Source organism: Schistocerca nitens, chromosome 6, assembly GCF_023898315.1.
Source record: "Schistocerca nitens isolate TAMUIC-IGC-003100 chromosome 6, iqSchNite1.1, whole genome shotgun sequence".
Taxonomy (NCBI): domain Eukaryota; kingdom Metazoa; phylum Arthropoda; class Insecta; order Orthoptera; family Acrididae; genus Schistocerca; species Schistocerca nitens.
In genome coordinates, this window is record NC_064619.1 from 183,792,147 (window position 1) to 183,814,867 (window position 22,721).

The window sequence follows — 22,721 nt, forward strand, 5'->3', positions numbered from 1 at the left end:
GTGGAGGTTACACTCAACAACCGAGCTGGGTTAATAATTGGCTCCTTTTACCGACCTCCCGACTCAGCAGCGTTAGTGGCAGAACAGAGAAAATTTGGAATACATTTCACATAAATTTTCTCAGCATGTTATAGTCTTAGGTGGAGATTTCAATTTACCAGATATAGACTGGGACACTCAGATGTTTAGGACGGGTGGTAGGGACAGAGCATCGAGTGACATTATACTGAGTGCACTATCCGAAAATTACCTCGAGCAATTAAACAGAGAAACGACTCGTGGAGATAACATCTTGGACCTACTGATAACAAATAGACCCGAACTTTTCGACTCCGTAAGTGCAGAACAGGGAATCAGTGATCATAAGGCCGTTGTAGCATCCCTGAATATGGAAGTTAATAGGAATATAAAAAAAGGGAGGAAGGTTTATCTGTTTAGCAAGAGTAATAGAAGGCAGACTTAAGACTACCTAACAAATCAAAACGAAAATTTCTGTTCCGACACTGACAATGTTGAGTGTTTATGGAAAAAGTTCAAGGCAATCGTAAAATGCGTTTTAGACAGGTACGTGCCGAGTAAAACTGTGAGGGATGGGAAAAACCCACCATGGTACAACAACAAAGTTAGGAAACTACTGCGAAAGCAAAGAGAGCTTCACTCCAAGTTTAAACGCAGCCAAAACCTCTCAGACAAACAGAAGCTAAACGATGTCAAAGTTAGCGTAAGGAGGGCTATGCGTGAAGCTTTCAGTGAATTCGAAAGTAAAATTCTATGTACCGACTTGACAGAAAATCCTAGGAAGTTCTGGTCTTACGTTAAATTAGTAAGTGGCTCGAAACAGCATATCCAGACACTCCGGGATGATGATGGCATTGAAACAGAGGATGACACGCGTAAAGCTGAAATACTAAACACCTTTTTCCAAAGCTGTTTCACAGAGGAAGACCGCACTGCAGTTCCTTCTCTAAATCCTCGCACAAATGAAAAAATGGCTGACATTGAAATAAGTGTCCAAGGAATAGAAAAGCAACTGGAATCACTCAACAGAGGAAAGTCCACTGGACATGACGGGATACCAATTCTATTCTACACAGAGTACGCGAAAGAACTTGCCCCCCTTCTAACAGCCGTGTACCGCAAGTCTCTAGAGGAACGGAGGGTTCCAAATGATTGGAAAAGAGCACAGGTAGTCCCAGTCTTCAAGAAGGGTCGTCGAGCTGATGTGCAAAACTATAGACCTATATCTCTGACGTCGATCTGTTGTAGAATTTTAGAACATATTTTTTGCTCGAGTATCATGTCGTTTTTGGAAACCCAGAATCTACTATGTAGGAATCAACATGGATTCCGGAAACAGCGATCGTGTGGGACCCAACTCGCGTTATTTGTTCATGAGACCCAGAAAATATTAGATACGGGCTCCCAGGTAGATGCTATTTTTCTTGACTTCCGGAAGGCGTTCGATAGAGTTCCGCACTGTCGCCTGATAAACAAAGTAAGAGCCTACGGAATATCAGACCAGCTGTGTGGCTGGATTGAAGAGTTTTTAGCAAACAGAACACAGCATGTTGTTATCAATGGAGAGACGTCTACAGACGTTAAAGTAACCTCTGGCGTGCCACAGGGGAGTGTTATGGGACCATTGCTTTTCACAATATATATAAATGACCTAGTAGATAGTGTCGGAAGTTCCATGCGGCTTTTCGCGGATGATGCTGTAGTATACAGAGAAGTTGCAGCATTAGAAAATTGTAGCGAAATGCAGGAAGATCTGCAGCGGATAGGCACTTGGTGCAGGGAGTGGCAACTGTCCCTTAACATAGACAAATGTAATATTTTGCGAATACATAGAAAGAAGGATCATTTATTGTATGATTATATGATATCGGAACAAACACTGGTAGCAGTTACTTCTGTAAAATATCTGGGAGTATGCGTGCGGAACGATTTGAAGTGGAATGATCATATAAAATTAATTGTTGGTAAGGCGAGTACCAGGTTGAGATTCATTGGGAGAGTGCTTAGAAAATGTAGTCCATCAACAAAGGAGGTAGCTTACAAAACACTCGTTCGACCTATACTTGAGTATTGCTCATCAGTGTGGGATCTGTACCAAATCGGGTGGACGGAGGAGATAGAGAAGATCCAAAGAAGAGCGGCGCGTTTTGTCACAGGGTTATTTGGTAACCATGATAGCGTTACGGAGATGTTTAATAAACTCAAGTGGCAGACTCTGCAAGAGAGGCGCTCTGCATCGCGGTGTAGTTTGCTCGCCAGGTTTCGAGAGGGTGCGTTTCTGGATGAGGTATCGAATATATTGCTTCCCCCTACTTATACCTCCCAAGGAGATCACGAATGTAAAATTAGAGAGATTAGAGCGCGCATGGAGGCTTTCAGACAGTCGTTCTTCCCGCGAACCGTACGCGACTGGAACAGGAAAGGGAGGTAATGACAGTGGCACGTAAAGTGCCCTCCGCCACACACCGCTGGGTGGCTTGCGGAGTATAAATGTAGATGTAGATGTAGATGAGATAACTATCTACCCATGTGTGTCAAGGTACAGCCTTTTCTAACATTAAGGAATTCCAACTTTAGACATAGTTGCCGGGAGTAATGTGTGTGGAAAAAATAAGCAAGATTTGTATGCGTATCACCCTTCTAGCTAGAATGCCACGTAAATAATAGTTTTTCACGTAAATAATAGTTTTTCTAAGTGATAATTTTGTCTGATCAGTAATGAAAGTTAAGTTTGCCTTAGCATAAGGATCTGTAGAGTGGAGTGTTTTTCAGTAGAATCAATTGTGCATTAGATAAGCAGAGTAGGTGTTTATATATTAGATAATGAAGCAATAATGAATTAATAAAACAACGAATAATGTTAGGGTCTTAATGGTTAGAGAGCCTGTCTCTGCAGCAGAGATATTTTTTGAGAATGCAGTCCGCTAGCTAACAAGGTACGAAATGGAAGTAAAATAATGGAGCTGACAGACATGACTGAGTAATGGAAAAAATAATAGTATACAAACATATGTGGTGTAACTATACTGATGATCTGTTTGTGAACTACGCAACATCGGGTACTGTTTACATTGTGCAGTTCATGGCACTGTAGCTGCAATGAGAGATTAACAGAAAGAGCAATATTTACAAGTCATATAATGTTGCATTATCAGATCTATATGTTATCTGGAAACTTATTTGTGTTCTGCAGAATTATGAGCTTAAAGTGGTAATACTGGGATTAAAAAAAGTAAGTTTGCCAATTAACTGATAACTGTGGCGTTAGGATGATGTGAATATTGTGGCAGGTCAACTATTTGGTATCATTTCACGAGGATTTAATTTTTCTGGTTGGATGACAATAGTGCTCAGAAGTGGGGCAATATTTGGTACAACTTGCATCCCCTTGATCTTGATTTTAATAGTAATGAAGTTATGTGATGGTGACTCTATTCTTTTTCCATAACACAGTGATTAGTAAATCTATGCTACTGCACAACTTGAGTTTTTGCTATGTTTCAAATGGGAAAGAGACCCAAATCTTTCAAGTTTCAGACAGTTATGACTTCAAGTAATGTTTTGTAGTGTAATGTGTATTTGATTTTAAATTTTTACTAGTACAATAGGTGTAGTAAAATAGGTGTATTGTACTATAGTCAATTTTAGTGCTAATGTTGTAATGTTATGAGAACTATGTAATGTATTTATTTATGATGTAATGACTATCATTAGCCATTAGTGTCAAACAATTTTTGATTTACTTAGAAGTAAAAGTAAATGTACTAAAGTAGGATATTTTGTTTGATTCATTCATGTACAGTGGCGGTGGAGAACCACTTCCAAGCGAACTGATAGCAGTGCATTTCCTTACTAACTGCCACTTGGACCTGTACAAGGCATGGACAATTTGGTGAGAAAATTTGAAAAAGCTCATTAAAAGTGAGAAAGTGCTTGTGAAAAACAGTAAACATTGAGTAAGTGAAATTTTTGTCTATTGCAACCCATGAGGATTTATTATTGTAAGCAAGACAGGACTTGTGTAAAATGATATGTATCTTTAAATGTGATCTTCACTTACCCAAAAAGGACATCACTTATGATGAAGATGCATAATTTTTGTTAAAAGTAAAACTTGTGGATCTTTTGTGACATTGTACAATGCACTGTATGTAAATATTTTGTATGAGGATTTTCATATGGCCAGTTCATGTAAGTATAAATTTGAGAAAAACATATGTACTTTAGTTTTGTTAAGATTTCATATGTGATATTTTTCTGTGTAGATTGTGAAGCCCAATTTCTAGGGTCACTTGTGGTTATTGAATCACCCAGTTTGCTATTTGCAATATCTATCTGGTCAATCCAATGAAGGGGTGATGTGACGAAGCAAGCTGGGATATTTTTACTTCCCCACTTGTTTTGCCATCTGTCTCCTTAAATTTTTTTTCCCGACTAATTACTGTTAACATACGAGAGTATAATCTGCATTTTCATGAAAGAGAAAGGCTGGCCCTCAGTTTTAAAGAATATAACACCAGATCTAATTTTGTCCTTAGTTTTATGTATGTAATTGATTTTCTAATTTATTCCTAATTAGTATCTTTTGTTATAGGGTGAAATCAGTAATTGTTTCATAACTTAAATTCTATTGTTGACGTGTCAATAAATATAAGTTCTATACTAATTATAAACATTTGGAAGACAAAATGCTAGTAATCTTAAAGTATCTATTTGGCTCTATTTGAAAACATGTTAGCAAAACCAGCCCTTAACTAATTCCAAAGTAATTAACAGTTTTGTCAAAAGTATTGTTTGTGTACTTATGTTTGTTAATTTCATGATTTCAACAAATAATTTGGCTTAACCTTTGCAGTAGAAGAAACTGTTAAAAAGAACCAATTCTTCAATGTATTCAGTTAATTTAATGAGTTCAGTTTTAATTGTAAATTTCTGTAAATTTAACTTCAAACAATGTGTAAGTTCAGTACCTATTATTGTGAGGATATATAAGGGCCCGGTTTTTCATCACGAGACTGTCAGTCCACAGCCAAGTTTCAAATGAGGAACCTGTGTTGGTTGGGGGTGTCAAACCATCATATAATGTTGACAAAGGCCATTGGCTGAAAGCTTTACATGTGAAAATCTTTTTGTTGTGCCTATCTGTGACTCAGCATCTCTGCTATATGGTGAGTGGCATCTTTCCTTCTCATAATATTGTTACATTCCATCCTGGATTTTCCATTGTTTGAATGAGATCAGAGGCTTTCAATATCTGCGTGCATGAAATCCATGAAGAAATTTGCATAAGACTGAGCTTTCTTATTCTTACAGATGTGCTCCGGTTAGCTAGCACTTATGTCTCAGAAGCACGAAATAGCTGTTACTCACACGCACACATCTCCAAATGAACATTGTATCATACTTCTGAACAACACAGGCACTGCAATGTCTGTATTTATTTACTGACATTGGGCAAGTGGCTTTCAATTAAAATGTCTCCCCTGTACCAGAATATACATAATGGATGTACATGTACTGGTTGTTCACACATAGTTGACAACATAAGAAAGTTTAGGTCTGGCTGTGAAGAAAACATCTGAAATTTATCAAAGATCATACTCACAATGTTTAAAGAATGAAAGTGTGTTACTGAAAAGTCCTAGAATGAGTACAAATAATGAAAGGAATAAAAGGTAACTACTCATCATAGTTGAAGCAGTGAGTACTGATAGGCACATACATGAAAATGAAAACTTTTGGTGGTGGGGAAGAGGGGAGCACGAGGTAGCTGACGGCTGGGAAGGAGAAGCAGTAAGAGAATGTGGAGAGCAATGTGGCGTCAGCGACTTGCTCTGGCACAGGCAGAGAGTGTTGTGTGTGGTGCACGATGATGTGAAGGAGTGGACTGAGAGGTGGAGATAGATCAGAGGAAGAGGGAAACTGCCAAGAGGAGGATGTAAGTGTAGAATGAGAGGAATGGGGGCCATGGAGACAGAAGTGAAGGTGGTGGAGAAAGCAAACACTGAAGCTAAGCATGTTGTACTCAGTAGCATATTCCACCTCTGGGTAGTTAACTTTGCTCGCAGCCACCATTTAGTGGTGTCCATCCATTTGGTGGACATTAAGTTGGTGGACATCAAGTTGGTGGCCATGGCCACAAAAAATGCTGTTCATAAGTTATGTGACTGCTTTCACAGGAGTCCTTGCCTCTGGGTATGATATGCCTGTTATGTGACAAGAATAGGATGTGCGGTATGGTTCATATAAAAGGTATTTTACTTTGGTCTTCCACTGGGATATGACCCATATGGCAAGAAGTTAGGAGCAGGTGTATCACAACGTCAGAATATTTTGTAGATTGATGTGTGGTAGAACAACTACCCTTGGCCTAGATCAGTTACCTTCACCCCTATTTGTCTTTCAAGATTATTAAGTGCAGCAATACTGCGCACTCATGGAATCTGGAAAAAATAACTCTTAATTAAATAGATTTTTATAATTGTTGTTGCCAAAAATTTTCATATTAAGCTTAAATTCTTATTGGTTCTTGGTGCTCAAGATTCCATTTCGGTGCCTAGACGGTCCCAATGTATCAATAGGAATTGGCACATGAACTCTGAACTCAAGATGGGAGCAGGAAGGCATCATGATTTACTAGTGTGTTCACAGCGTCCATCAACAATCTTATTACACTGTGTCTAAATCTGGAAGCTTACTGAATTGTAACCTTGTGTCAATTTAGACAATATAAAATACAACATACAAGAGTGATTCAAAAAATAAGGCCTCCTATTTTTCAGAAATGAAAATAAACATTTATTTTTATTTCTCATATGTCATTTAATATCTTGAACATTCCTCTATTTTTCCACAAAATAGTTACTTGAATTAATGAATGCTGGATAATTTTGTCCATCCATGTTTGGACCCCATCTTCCACTTTAACACTCTTGTTGAAGTGATTTTCAGCCAGATGTTTTTTCAAATTAGAAAATAAATGTTAGTCACTAAATGAAAACTCCAGAATTAAGCTGAAGTGGCTGAAATCCTCAGTTCATATAGGTGGCTGGAGCGGTGGCGAAACTTGCTGGCCTAGCGCATGGGGTGCAAACAGAGCTCGCAATTTGCAGCACTGTTACCAGTGTCAACCCTCGTCCTTTGGTTTGGAGCCTAATAGAGGGTCTCAACCAAAGGATTTGTTGACTCTTTGATGGTCTTGGCTGCAGATTTCTGGACCTGCATGATCAAGTGGGAAATTGTAAGACCCTCCTTGACAGGTTACGGGATGCACTACACAAAGGAAGAAGTTATTCAGATATCAGAGTACTTTTGGAGTACACATGGGGTTCTTTGAGGTACTCTGATGAACACTCACCAGATGACATGCAGATATTGAATCAGACTGCATTCACAGTAATGACACTTCACCTGACAAAATTTTATCAGTAAAATGTCAAAGTATCCATAATGAAGTTTATAAATTTACTGTACTCCAGGAAATTTTTTTGTACTCAAATTATTCTCAGAACCAAGAGCTGGCTGATATTCAAAGTACGAAGCTCTGAGATATGTAGCGATTCATGGAATGTATATTAAAAAGACAGATTAGATGCCATAAGAGGAGGAGTGTACATAGCAGGTGGGAAAAATATTTTGTGTACCAAGATAAAATTTGAGTGTGACAATGAAGCTGTCTGGTCATGTATAACAGGTCTAGGTGAAATCAAGTTAACTGTTGGATGCTTTTATCAGCCACTCGATTCTGCTGTGAAAGTTTTAGTCATTCAGAGAAAGTCTGGTGCCAGTAGTGTGGAAATACCCAGATCACAAGTAATGCTAGTTGGACGCGACTTTAACCTACTGAGTATAAACTGGGACATCTATGGATTAATTACAAGGCATACAGACAGACAGTCTTGCAAAGTGCTTTTGAACATGTGTCCTGAACACTGTCTTAAGCAGCTAGTTTGACAGCCCACATGCAACAGAAATATTTTAGACCTTGTAGCTACAGACAGACCTGACCTTATTGACAGTGTCAGTAAAGCGATTGGGATTAGTGATCATAACATCATCATAGGGTTTAGGGTTGCAAAGGTTATTATATTAATCAAGAAGGCTATGAGATTATTTCTGCTAGAAGGAGCAGATAAGGAGTTTTTAGCACCCAACTTAGGTCCAGTAGGATGGACATAGAGGAATTATGGGCGAAGTTTAAACAGATTGTAAATCATGATCTGGAGAAGTATGTGCCAAGTAAGTGGATTAAGGACAGAAGAGACTCACAGTTGTTTAACACCCACATTCAGAAAATGTTGAAGAAGCAAATGCTGCTGCACTCTAGGTTCAAAAGAGAATGCAGAAATGACGACAGGCAAAGGTTAACAGAAATCCATGCATCCACAGACAGGTTGATGCGCAAAGCAGACAACAGATACCACTGTCATACTTTAAAAACAGCTCTTGCTGAATACCTGAGAAAATTCTAGGCACTTGCTGAATATCTGAGAAAATTCAAGGCACAAGGTCGAGGGCTTCTATCCAGTCACTCGTAAATCAGTCTGGTGTGGCAGTGGAGGATAGCAAAAGGAGAGTTGAAGTTTTAAATTTTGCATTTAAAAAATCGTTCATTCAGGAGAATTGTACAAATATATCATTGTCTGCCCATTGCACAGACTCTCATATGGAGGATGTAGTGATAAACATCTTTGGTGTAGAGAAGCAAGTGAAAAAGTTGAAAGAGAAAAAGTCACTAGCTCCTGATGGAATCCCAATTCAGTTTTGCAAAGAGTACTCTTCAGCATGACCCCTTACTTAACCCTACATTTATTACGAATCTCTCACCCAGTACTAAGTCCCAAGTGACTGGAAAAAAGCACACATGACTCCCATATATTGTTGTTGTTGTGGTCTTCAGTCCTGAGACTGGTTTGATGCAGCTCTCCATGCCTAAGAAGGGTAAAACTGTAGACCAATATCCTTAACATTGGTTTCCTGCAGAATCCTTGAACATATTCTCAGTCTGAATAAGACAAATTTCCTTGGGACAGAAAAGGTTCTGTTCACAAATCAGCATTATTTTAGAAAGTATCATTTGTGCAAAACTCAGGTTTCCCCTTTCTCACATGATATCCTGTGAACTATGGATGAAGGGCAACATGCAGATTCCATATTCCTAGATTTCTGAAAAGCATTTGACATTGTGCCCCACTGACTTAACAAAGGTGCAAGCATCTGGTACAGGTTCCTAGATATGTGACTTCTTAAGAAACAGAATCCAGTATGCTGTCCTTGATGGGGAGCGTTCATCAGGCAGAAGGGTATCAACAGGAGTGCCCCAGGACTGCTGTTATTTTCCGTACATATAAATGACCTGACAAACAGGGCGAGCAGCAATCTGTGGCTATTTGATGATGGTGTGGTTAAGGGAAGGTGTCGTCACTGTGTGACTGTAGAAGGGTACAAGATGACTTCAACAAAATTTCTAGTTGGTGTGATGAATGGGAGTTAGCTCTAAATGCAGGAAAATGCATGTTAATGCAGATGCATAGGAAAAACAAACCCATAATGTTCAACTACAGCATTAGTAGTGTGCTCTTTGACCAGTCTCATCAATTAAATATTTAGGTACAACACATTGCAAAGCAATATGAAATGGAACGAGCATGTAAAAATTGTAGTATGGAAGCCGAATGGTCGACTTCAGTTTACTGGGAGAATTCAGGAAAGTGTGGTTCAGCCGTCCATTTGTTACAACAGGTTCAAAAATCGAGGTTGCCACAAGTTTCCCTAAGCAAAATTCCCTGATTTCCAGACAAGTTTCAGCCGTTTTCCCTGACAAATTTTGAGATCTCAAGGGTCAGTTACGATGTAAGTTGACAATCTGTCTTTGTGGCTACAGTACAAGAAACAATAGTGCAAATGAGAAAACATCTAAAAAACCTTGCAAGTAGATGGCGTTTCCTGATGTGAGGAAAAATATTGCATACTAACATCAACATCTTTTGTAATGAATTGCTTTAGATAGAGAAAGCAAGCCATATGGTATATGTATTTAATTAATACCATTTATGTTATTTTATTTCAATAAAACAAAACACATTTGGTGACAGAAATATGCATTTCCTCGGAGTCGCAAGACAGATTTAAAATATCTTCACTGATTTCAGAAATAACCTCAGCAAAAAGTAGGCCTCTTGTATGAAGTGTACAAGGCGGGGAAGACTTGTGTAAACCAACACTGTACGTAGCCACCAATAACATGTTGGGTCTACTATGTTCATTATTGTTGGTTATTACCCCCCTGTGTTATATCTATTATTTTATGGGTGTTGTGCGATTTTTCTTTCGAGAAATATTTGAGTACATAGCGTAAAAACCATCAGTGACTGACAACTTTCTTCTTCTTATCATCCGTACTTTCTATCATATAAACTACTTTTGAAAAGCCAAAATACACTACAACAAATAAAATGTCTATCAAACACCACACTGTGCAACGTACTTGCGGTCAGATAGTGACAATCCTGAAACGCATGGCCTCTGGCCTGCTGAGGAGCACCGCATTCCTAGATCAATGGATAAACCATGAAAATTCGTTCCTTTATGCCACACACAAACAGAGCTGGCCTGCGGGCAGATCGGTGAGACTAGAGCTAATGGGAAGGACACTGGTGAAAGCAGTGATGTGATGTGACAGCTCTGCTGCAGTCACTGCACAGCTTTTTATATTGGTATGACTACCACCCAGCTGTCCATCAGGATGAATGGACACCACCAAACTGTGACCAAGAGCAAACTGGACCACCCTATGGCATAACATGTACCTGAATACAGCTTGCTTCATTTCAATGACTGCTTTACAACCCAGGCCATCAGGATCCTCGCCTCCAGCACCAGCTTTCAGGATTGCGCAGAAGGGACTTACCCTTACAACAAATTCTCCGCTCTCAAAATAATCCCCATCTCAGTCTACAATAACCTAATTTAATTTATAATGTGGCTTGTTGTGGGAGCCAGCATTACTCTCATTCTCAGTATTAATAGTAGCGGAATATTCATAAGAAGCTATTAGTAATTTTGATTCTCATTATATGAGTGGGCTTGATTTCTTCCAAGTTAAGACTGGTATTTCGGCATTGATATTCTGTCTACTGAACACAGAGTTATTTTTGAAAGCGAGAAGTGACCATTTCACACATAAGATGTTGAATATTAGCATCAGCTGGGAGCACAGTGTTTTGGTTTTGAGACTGTAGGAACATGACAGTTGTCTGGCCGTTCAACATTGTGTGCACTGTAGGGTAGCTGTTTCTTTGTGCTTTTTTTGTGTGTGTGTGTTTCTATATTTTAATATTCACATTTGAATTTTATTATCTACTCTCATTTCTATTTAGCCCTGTCTTCATCTTTCCTTTTATTTCTGTTCCTTAGTGCATTGATTTTTATGTAAATACTGTAAGAATAATTAGGACTTAATGCACCTGTCAATGACTCAATGCTTCTGTTATTCAGTGAGTCATCTCCTTTATTCATAAATTATTTCCATTCTGCTAGAACTTTCCTATCTTTACTTACCACTCTGTCCATTTTATCATATATTAACTGAAGCTAGCACAGAGATTTTTAACCAACTAATTTCGATCATCTGTGAACATCATTTTTGCCTCCCATCCCCCTCGTAACACACTTAGGATCTGAGTGGCATGACCCCTCAACCCCCTCTTTTCCAAACTCCCCCACTCAATCACATTTTCCCTTCTGCAGAACACAGTTATAATTCCAAAAAGTTGTATATTGGTTTCTGTATCTATTGTAGCACTGGAAGTTCTCTCCCCTAAATGCTGGAACTGGTCAAATTTTATTTCTCTTTGTAGTTTTAAAGCTGTCTAAGTGACTTTTCCATTTTATATAATCATACATTTCTTAGGCATCTGGGTCTCATGCAATATTCTTTGTGGTCTGATTTCTATCCTTAGGAATTTAAGCAAATAACTACTTTTTTCCAAATTTTAATATCTTTCTATTCCTACAAAGGTCCTGGAGATTGAATTCTAGTTCTTAAATTACATGGTTCTGCCTTTTTTTAATGGCCTTATCTACACATGAACATGTTACACCTATTAATTATGATACTATCAAATAATTTTTGTCCTTATTTTGAATAGCAAAATATAACCTACCTCAAAATCATCCTGTGTTTTGCAACTTGTAATAGCAGTCCTGAAAACTATATTGTATGCTGCAACTGCTATCAACAGAAAGGATGGCTCATTAGATAAAATGTGGTCCCATAACTGTAGCCATTCTGAAGTTGAAAGGACCTTAAACAGAAGGAAATGGGGAGCAACATGCAAAATATTAAGTATAATACTGTACGTATGAATAATGCTAACATACTTAGAGACAACATACCTCAGAAAATGCTACCTCTAACAGAGGCCATGCATAAGTCTGTGACGTAATGTTATGTTTGTAAAACCAAGACATCAATTCATTGTCCTGTTGACTCAGTACATTTTCGATCATAGTTAGAACATTAACAGGCGGAAAAGGAAAATATTCAAACCAGCGCTGGCACCAATTAACTGGAAAAATATTATTTTAATAAATACAAAAGGATAATATTACTTCAGTCAGCTATTGCTTCAAATAATTTTGTAGCTAAGTGCTGGCAGACAAAGAACAGTGGCAAGTCAATACATGATACACAGAAACCAATAATTCTTGTGAACTGGTGTTCCTCCTTTATAGCAGAGAAGTTATAACAAAAATTCTCAAAAACAGGTGTGGCTTTTGTAAAATAACTAAGCAACATAGTACTATGATGATGATACTAACTATAGAGAATGAAGATAAGAAAACAGTGAAGACATTAAAGAAGTTAGGAAGCATATGTATACAGCCAGATTGTGAAACGGTAGAAAACACTGACAATTTACAAGCTAATACAAGTCTCAGTTAACATGAGTATGTCCAAGGAAACACAAATTATAATTCTAGTGGGGAAATAAATTGAAGACAAAAAAATGGTTCAAATGGCTCTGAGCACTATGCGACTTAACTTCTGAGGTCATCAGTCGCCTAGAACTTAGAACTATTAAACCTAACTAACCTAAGGACATCACGCACATCCATGCCTGAGGCAGGATTCGAACCTGCGACCGTAGCGGTCACTCGGTTCCAGACTGTAGCACCTAGAACTGCACGGCTGAAGACAAATTTACAGGACTTTCTCTCTGATGTCATCATTCTTTAAAATAACAGAAGCAATTATAAAAGAGTAACTAATGCATTATCTAAATAAATACAATCTCTCGAGTGGAGCTAAGTTCGTTTCAAGAGGAGTAGTTAATGGACTGCAGAGGGATGACGACGCCAGAAGCATATTTTTAGATCATCCAAGATTTCTGACACTAATGACTACAAAATACTAATAAAGAAGTCAGAATACCATGCACGAAAATTAGTGAAAAATAACATATTACAAAAGACAACAAGGAGAAAAAGCAGAGGCAGCAAATAAAGCAAAAGTTTTAGTTGGATGGATGGTTGGTTGGTTTGTTGATTAAATGGACTAAAGTGCAAGATTATCAGTCCTGTTTTAGATAATCACACAGGTCTTGGACTAAAACCATACTGCAAAAGAATCCTATCGCCTGTAATCTGGGGAAGAAACAAAATGCATTAAACTATGCGTGTAACCACATTGGAGTAGAAAATGAAAGTAACAAGCCGAAACTGAAAACATAGATACAAGGTGTTAAACTATAAAACAGATGGCCTGGGTTTGCTGATCACAAGAATAGAAAAGGACGAGCCAACCGTTCTCCAGCACACTAAAATCTCAATACTACAAACAGAAGGCAAGAGAAACACAGATGGTGAAACAACAAACACCAAGTGAAACAGACAGAGCCAGAAGGAGTGAGGAAGAGTTAAAATGCCATTAGGGGGAGGCCAAGTTGCCCACCATGAAATAGAATGATAAAAAGCCCATACACAGATAAAACTAAAAACGATGGTAACTCAGGAGCGAGAGTAATGGCTACCTTGAGCGCTAGAGCTGGCTACCAGCTCAGCAGTGAAAACACTGCAGCAATCTGGCACAGAGAGTAAGTCGCTATGTCCTGCAAGAGCATAAGCGAACCCAGTGTGACCGTCAACCACTGAGCCATCCATGTAAACTACCTCTGAACCCTGGGAGCATCAAGAATACAGAGAAAGAGGCAGCAGAGAGGCACAGGATGAACTGAGTCTTTTGGGACTTGTGACAAATCTAGACGAAGCTGTGGTTGAGGTATACACCATGGAGGTGCATATGAGTGGACCTGGAGGAGAGGTGGTAGAGGGAAGATTCGGGTTCAGTGAGAAGGGACCGGACACACGTTGAAATTGTAATCCCCAATATGGGCCGCCGTTGCAGGAGCTGGATCATCATGTTATGGAAAAGGAGACAGTGATTTGGATGTTTACGCAAGCCGCAAATGTGTCTGGAATAATTGGCAGGCAGTTGTCACCAAATCCGCAATGGAGGAACACAAGCTCCCACACGTAGGCTGTTCACAGGGTGATGCTGAACCACACGCCAGGGTCCCATAGTCAAGATGGGACTGTACAAGGGCTGTGAACAGCTACACCAGTATAATCTGAACCCGAGTTGGTGCGACTCAGGCAATGAGGAGTGTTAAGATGCTGCCACCACTTTTGCTTAAACTGATGAAGATGGAGGAACCTAGTCAAGTGGGTGACAAAAACCAGTCCTAAAAAGCAATAAGAGTCTACTACATTATGGAAATGAACATCCAGATAAAGTTGTGAGTGGGGGTGAACTGTACAACAGTGACAGAAGTGTATGACAGAAGTCTTGGTAGCTAAAAACAAAGCTGTGGAAGAGGGTCCATGAGTGAGCCTTTCATATGGCTCCCTGCAGTTGATGTTTAGCCACACCAATAAAAAGAGAGGGACACTCAGTACAGAGCACTGCAGACTCCATTCTCTTGGATATGGGGGGAGGGGAAGTATGTGAAGCACTGACTTGAACTCTGAAGATGAAGAGGAACAAAAAGTTCTGTATAAAAATTGGGAGCGGGCCCTGGAGACTGCACTCATGTAATGGACCGGGGATGTCATGTCACCAAGTGGTGTCATAGGCTTTCGTAATGTCAAAAAAGACAGCAATAAGGTGATAGGCAGGAAAAGTCATTCAGACAGCAGACTCCAGGTGTACCAAGTTGTCAATGGCGGAGCAGCCTTGGCAAAAACCACCCAGGTACGGAGCCAGAAGGCCCCGAGACTTAAGGAGGCAATACACCCGCCGGCTCACCATAAATTCGAGCAGCTTCCGCAGAATGTTGGTAAGGCTAACACAATGATAGATACCCATGTCTAGCAGGGTATTACCAGATTTTAGTACTGCAACGATGATACTTTCTCGCCACTGTGATGTGAATTCCCAATTGCTCCAGATGCAGTTGAAGGTATCAAGGAGCTGGCACTGGTAATCCGCTGATAGATATTCAATCATTTGGTGATGGATGCGCTCTGGGGCCAGGGGTTGTGTCGGAAAAATGTGCAAGAGCACTGAGAAATTCCCACTCACTGAATGGAGCATTATATGACTCAGGTGGTGTGTAGTAAAAGATAGGCATTGTCGTTCCACCTGCTGTATGAAAGGCGGGATGGTAATTCTCAGATGCAGAGGTTCGAGCATAATACTATGTCACTGCATCTGGGTCAGTTCATACAGCTCCATGTGTGGAAATCTTGGGGTACCTGCAGGGGTCTGATATCTGTAAAGGCGTCTCATCTCAGTCCAAACCTGGGATGGAGAGGTTTGTGTTCGAATGGTGGAGACATACATTTCACAGCACTCATACTTTCATCTTTCAATAAGCTGACGGACCCGGGCATGCAGCCATTTGAAGGTAATGAGGTACTCCATTGATAGGTGCTGCTTATGATGATAGAGAGCCCACCTATGATCTCCAATGGTTACAGTGATATCTGGTGACCACCAAGGCACTTTCTTCTGCTGGAGGTGACCTGAGCGACAAGGGACTGCCAAATCAGCAGCAGAAACAATCATCATAGTAACATTCTGGATCACCAAATTGATGTTGCCATGCAATGGAGGTCCAATGGTGGTAGCAGGGGCAAAATCGTCCGTGTCAGCCTTGATATGAACCCATCGGGGCAAGCATCCAGGTGAGGGATGCTGGAGGAGGGACAGGAAGAGTGGAAAGTGGTCACTATCCCACAAGTTGTTGCAAGCTCTCCTGTGTATAAATGGTAGAAGGCCAAGACTGCAAATTGAGTGATCAATAGCTGAGTATGTGCCATGTGACACACTGAAATGAGTGGGGGCACCTGTATTTAGGGGGCAAAGATCAAGTTCAATTAATAGGTTCTCAACATCTTTACCACAGCCAGTAATCTTAGTTTCACTCCACAAAGGGTTGTGGGTGTTGAATTCATTCAAAAGTAGAAAAAGGTAGGGGGAGTTGAGAAATTAGAGCAGCCAATACCATTTTGTGGTAATTTCCTGCATTGTACTCACCATGACAGGCACAGCTTCTTCTAAAGTTGTAGGAACGAGCACAGGTTTGCAGTAGACAGAGTTAAAGACATGTATACATACTCAACTTGCCACCCTGTTGCAGTCATTACGATTTGTGGGTAGGGCTGGGGTCCACTTTGCTGGAAACCAGGGCAACACAGAAAGCAGGTGTAATGCTTAAGAGATGTCACAGCTCAGCCAGGTGGGGCGGGAACAACAACAACAACAACAACAACAACAACAACAACTGCACTTCCATTGGAGGATTTCTGTAGTTTGGGATGACATGAAGGGACCAAGGAGGCAGTTTACACCTCAGGGTCATCTGTGGCCACTGGTTGAGCGCTTGTATCAACTACCATTGCTTTGGAGTCACCAGTGAGATTGAGGTCCTTGGGGGATGCTAGAATCTCCACCTTGTCCTCAGATGCGGAACCTGTAGTGAGTGGGGGTTTGGGAGCCACTGAAGACTCAGGCTTCTTAACAATCTTCTTCTTTGTCTGTCTGCCCTCTCGCTGCTCTTTAGGGACTTGCTGGGAGGGCTTGCCTGAAATACCTTTAAGGACAGGTGAAGAGCACGAAACTCTTCAATCAGCAGCTTGTGGCTCCTTCAGCCACTTCTGGAATCAACTTTGGCGTGGGTGGAGACCTTGGAAGGTAGAGTCAGAAGGGACCCCTTCCACGTGAGAGGAGCCAGAGGAGGCTCTTGCTTCTCCGGCTGGGGGGGGGGGGGGCACCAATGTCCCCAGTGTTTGAGGGAGGGGGGAGGGGGGGCATTGCTCCCAAAGTAGGTGCTTTGGGAGTAACAGAAGAAGTGCCCCCAACCACCAAGGAGGGGGGAGGGGGGATGTAGTCGAGTAGCCTTGGAGGCCCACTATAGGAAGCACAGACGAAGGGACAGTTGGAGCTGCAGCTTATGACAACAGCAATCAAACTGGTTCCAAATAGCGATATTTCTTTTTAGCCTCTTTTTAAGTCAGCCTGTCCAGGGTTTTATATTCCATAATCTTCCTCTCCTTTTGAAGAACCGAGCAGTCCAGCTGGCAGGGGGAGTGGTGTTCTCCACAGCTGACAAGGTAGGAGGAGGGGCACATGAAGTATTCAGAACCAATTTATGTCTGCAATCTCTATATGTGGCACTGGAATTGCACCAGGGCGAGATGTCCCCAAATTTCCAGAACTTAAAGCACCGCTTAGTGGGAGGGATGTATGGTTTTATGTCACATCAGTATAGTCACCTTGATCTTCTCAGGAAACGAATCATCCTCAAAGGTCAATATGAAGGCACAGGTAGCAACCCTATTACCTTTCGGTCCCCTATAGACACGCTGGATGAAGTGAACACCCCGTTGATCTAAACTGGCGCGTAGCACGCCATTGGACTACAATAAGAGGTCTTGATGGGAAATAATCCCCTGGACTACGTTTAGGCTTTTATGGGGAGTGACAAATGGGAATATCACTCAGCTTGTCACAGGCGAGCAGCACCCGTGACTGGGCTGGGGATGCTGTCTGAATCAAGAATGACCCATTTCTCATTTTGGAAAGTGTTGCTACTTTCCCAAACTTATTCTCTAGGTTGTCAACAAAAAATAGAGGCTTTGTAGCCAGAGAGGAGTCCCCATCAGTTCTGCTGCAAACTAAGTACCAGGCAAATAAAGCTCTCTTTTTTTTTCTGTAGCCCTACATTCCTCCAATGGTGTCGCTAGGGAGTGGAACTATTTGGGAGTCAAACTTCTCAGCATTGAAATCAAGCCTTTCTTTCTTAGAGACTGCTGGAGCCATTTGGCCACCAAAGACAAATTGGTCCACTTCATTGCGGGTCATCCACCCTGATGTCACCCACTCTGATCAGGGGCTCTCCCCAATGGCACCATCCAGCCTCAACATAGGCAACCTGGCAGGATTGTCATTGCTGGGAGTCCTGATGCCCCAGGTAGATGGGCATCTACTCCTTCACATACACGGGGAGTTTGCAGCTCAGGTATCAGACGTGTGGTCCCTTTGTTGTCAGGTGGCTACAACCAAGTGGGTACATGACTGCCCCTCCACAATGGATTGGCTACCACGCTGGATATTTGATGCAAAAAAATCCAGTACTATCATGGTTGCAGAAGAGGACAGCGAACAATGGATGTAGAATATGCATCCCATAAGGTTTCCTTGTCCAGATAGCTGGATACCAGGTGGAGTTGCAGAGCCATGACAATAATCAGTGGTTCAAATGGCTCTAAGCACTATGGGACTTAACATCTGAGGTCATCAGTCCCCTAGACTTAGGTTAGTTAGGTTAAAGTAGTTCTAAAGACATCACACACATCCATGCCCGAGGCAGGATTAGAACCTGCGACCGTAGCAGCAGCGCGGTTCTGGACTGAAGCGCATAGAACCTCTCGGCCACAGCGGCTGGCAATGATCAGTGCAGAAGGTCTCAGTGCACAAGGGTTATATGATACACCATGTAAGACTTCCTCCCCGAAATGGCCTGCACTTCTGTAGAATTTTGCAAGTTGAAGGTCAAACCCTAAAAGGGGACCATAATTTAACAAACCGGAATGTAGGAGACTCCTTTTACTTGCCTCTTATGACAGACAAGAATACTTCAGGGATAATCTAGCCCCCAAACCTGCAGGGGGTGAAAACATTTTAGTGAAACATTCATTACATCAATAAAGAATTAATGCAAAATTTTTACATGGTGGCAGCTTATGACAGTAATGTTCTTTACATACATCATAAACCTCCAAAAATAGATAGCAACGTTGTATTCGCAGATAAAATACTATAACTCCTTGAAGAGAAAGCAACTGAAACCCTCAAAGATCTTTACAATTTGTCAACATGACATGAACAAATTCTGATCAGCAAACAGTATGTACTCTGGTGTTTACATCACCCTCACTTAAAGTGAAGTGAACAGACAAATACACCAGTAAAGAAAATGTCATCAGCACACCAGAAAAGGGAGACAGGGAAGATAGAATTCAATATCCTGTCAACAATGTGGTCAGTCAAGACTGAGTATAAGACTGAATTGACGAAGGAAATGTCATGACATTTTCTGAGGGCTCACCACAGCATTTTCCTTAAGCAATTACCGGAAATCAGCGTAAACCTAAATCTGGATGACTCGATGGGAGTTTGGACTGTCGCCCTCCTAAATAAGTCCAGCATCTCAACCGTTGCGCCTTATCACTCGATAACACATTATACCCTTAGGGTCTTGTCATTAGAGGTAACAGTAAGTGTCCAATAGTTACATACTATCCTTAAGTACAGCTGGACTTCCAGTATGGAATTGTCTCTTGGGGAATATATGCACATACTAAAAACTACAGAAGCAGATTTGTGTAACTGGCCGCAGTATGAAGACGACACTTTTTTTGTGCACCAGGATTTTTGATATTGTTAGTTTGGTAAGTAGACACTATGTTGTTCACTGCAGGCATGCTAAGATCGAATGTGTCAAAAAAATTGGGTAATTCATGCATTTCACATCTCTTTATTTACATTTACAGTGCTGGTCATTAAAACTGCAATACCAAGGCAACAGCAAACCCAGAAATCTGACTGACATAACATACAGAATAGTTGGGAAAATACATGATCAGATTTGTCGGTGATTTATAGGTGTACACAGTGCAAAATTTTGTACCCACAGTTGCCATTTATGGAAGCAATAATTGCTAATTCCTCTAACCTAGGCAAACACAGAATTGAACTTGGGGGGGGGGGGGGGCTGATATGGGTACATCATTCTGTGCAACTTCAGTTCTACGCCTGAACTCATGAACTGTAGTGGTCGGTATGGGAAAGCATTCTAGCCTCTCAGCAACCCATGTTCTCAGTGGGTGAAAGATCTGGAGACATGCTGGCCAAGACAGCAATCAAACTCCCTCTGTATCAAGATAGGGTAGGAGAATATGAGCGACATGTGATCTTGTGTTATCTAGCCAAATGTAACACTATAAAGTCCTTGAAGATACAAGGCATGTTCAGAAAGTAAGTTTGCTGTATCCATAATGGGCCGCGCTTCTTCTTCTTCTTCTCTCTCTCTCTCTCTCTCTCTCTCTTTTTTTTTTTTTTTTTTTTTTTTTTTTTTTTTTTTTTTTTTTTTTTGTTGTGACAACACTGAGTGGTAGAGGGGACTTAGAACAGCTGACAGAGCAGCACAAGAAAAATTAGGTCAATAGTGCCCAAGAGCTTCTTGAGTGACTTGAAATGGTAGGTGAAGATTTTCTGAGCTCTATTGTGACTGGAGATGAATCATGGGTGGCTCATTACACACCTGAGACAAAGACAGTTGTCACAGAGGCGTCATACCTATTCCCCAGCTGCCAAAAATTTAAAATCACAATTTCAGGCAAAAACATTGTGGCCTCAGTCTTTTGGGACCAAAAAGGCATAACTTTTGAACAAATTTCTGCCTCAGGGAGAGACCATCAATGCATAATGACAATACTCAAAAGGAGCATTCAGAACCACAGGAGGGGAATGGTGATGAGAGGAGTGTGCTTGTTGCATAACAACGCCTGTCCTCATAAAGCCTTGGTCAGCAAGGAGTTCTTGGACTCATCTGACTGGGATTTGTTGAACCACCCACTGTATTCCACTGACATGGTGCCTTCAGATTATCTTCTTTTCACCTCCCTGATAGCACATGAGTAAAATTAAATTTTCAACCAATGAGCAGGTGCAGAGAGATGTTCTGAAGTGGGGGAAGGAACTGACAGGAGAGTTCTTTGAGGAGGGTATAAAGAAGCTTTTATCACTGCTCACCCCATGCACTGAACAGGGTGGTGATATGTGAAAAAACCGTCAACAGGTGTTTCAACAATAAACTGTAATTATTTTCAAACACAGTTTTTCTAAGGAAATGTAAAAATCTAGTACACTTACTTTCTGAACATGGCTTGTGATATAGAGCTGTTGGCCTTACATGTCAGAGATATAATGATTGTTGTGTCATTACACAGATAATCAAACCAGAAGTGATCAAGTTGTCTACCTGGTGGCACCCCATACCATCAAGCCAAGTGCTTCACCCGTATGATGAAGTAGTATATAATTTGGCAACATTCATTTTCCTCCAAATCTTCACTCACGGATACTATTACGGTGATGCTATTTGCAGAACTGGACCTCAACTGATAAGATCATGTGGTGCCATTCCAATCTCCAGTGTTGTCAGGCACACCACTGCCAGCACACTGCTCTCTGTTGCTGTGTTAAGTAAAGTCACAACAATGGCCATTGTTCTGACTCTCAGTGACACTTCACGTGTTGTGTCAATGTATTTGTGGTTACTTGTCTTACTGCTAATGAGCCCATGTCATGAATGAATGTATGTGAGAGCATTGTAAAATCCCGCACAGCCAAGTAAACAATGTATTTGTCCTGTCAGGATATCGTCATCTGGGCCCATTGACATCTTACAACACATAGGGGAATAGCTCTCCTGCATTAATCAATTGCATATTTGGATGACAGTCAAGGGATATCGAACAACATGAGCAGTAATATTGTGGAACATTAAACAACAGTCTCAATAGGCCATGACCCTGCCACTGTTGAATTGCGACATGAGCTGGTAAATATTTTAAGGAGGCATGATATGTTGTTCTCATGAACAAACAACATTCAAATGTGATTTCTGCATGAGAAGCCTGTTGCAAAATCTTTCCTAACACACAGAATGTAGAAAGTGTAACTGGCACATACTTTGTACAACTGCGCTGTAATGCTAAAGACATATATATCCAAATATGCAGTACATTTCACGCCAATCTGACATTTGTTGTATGCAGCTTTCAAGCTGTTGCAGTTTTACTTGCCATCAGTGTCTATGCAGACTTCTGGTATTTTCTTTGTATGTGAGTGGGACCATGTATCACATAATTTTATTTTCTAAATACAGAGACAAACATTTTACACAGAATTTAAACATGCTATTTGAGTCATTTCCCCATTATCTTTCACTGACTGTATCAAATATTATGTCTGTGTATTAGGATATCTTGTGTATTTTCAATTGCTGAGTTCTCCAAAAAATAAAATTCATTCATCAATTGTAAACCACATTTGCACTTTCTACTAATTTTGGCAGTAGCAGCCCAATTCACGAAACTGTTTCCCTTAGTTCAGTTTACACCAACAAGAATAA

The 22,721-nt window shown here is 40.7% G+C and overlaps 1 protein-coding gene across 4 annotated transcripts in view; it reads right to left on the reverse strand.

Moving 5' to 3' along the window:
* The window catches only part of LOC126262288 (TBC1 domain family member 31), a 296,133-nt gene that overhangs the window by 123,608 nt on the left and 149,804 nt on the right, over positions 1 to 22,721 (reverse strand). For all 4 annotated transcript variants that reach the window (XM_049958811.1, XM_049958808.1, XM_049958809.1 and 1 more), the window contains exons 12-13: positions 12,415 to 12,587; positions 12,183 to 12,323 (exon numbers count right to left, since the gene is read on the reverse strand). In XM_049958811.1, the coding sequence (XP_049814768.1) occupies positions 12,183 to 12,323; positions 12,415 to 12,587 (314 nt within the window). The remainder of the gene's footprint in view (positions 1 to 12,182; positions 12,324 to 12,414; positions 12,588 to 22,721) is intronic.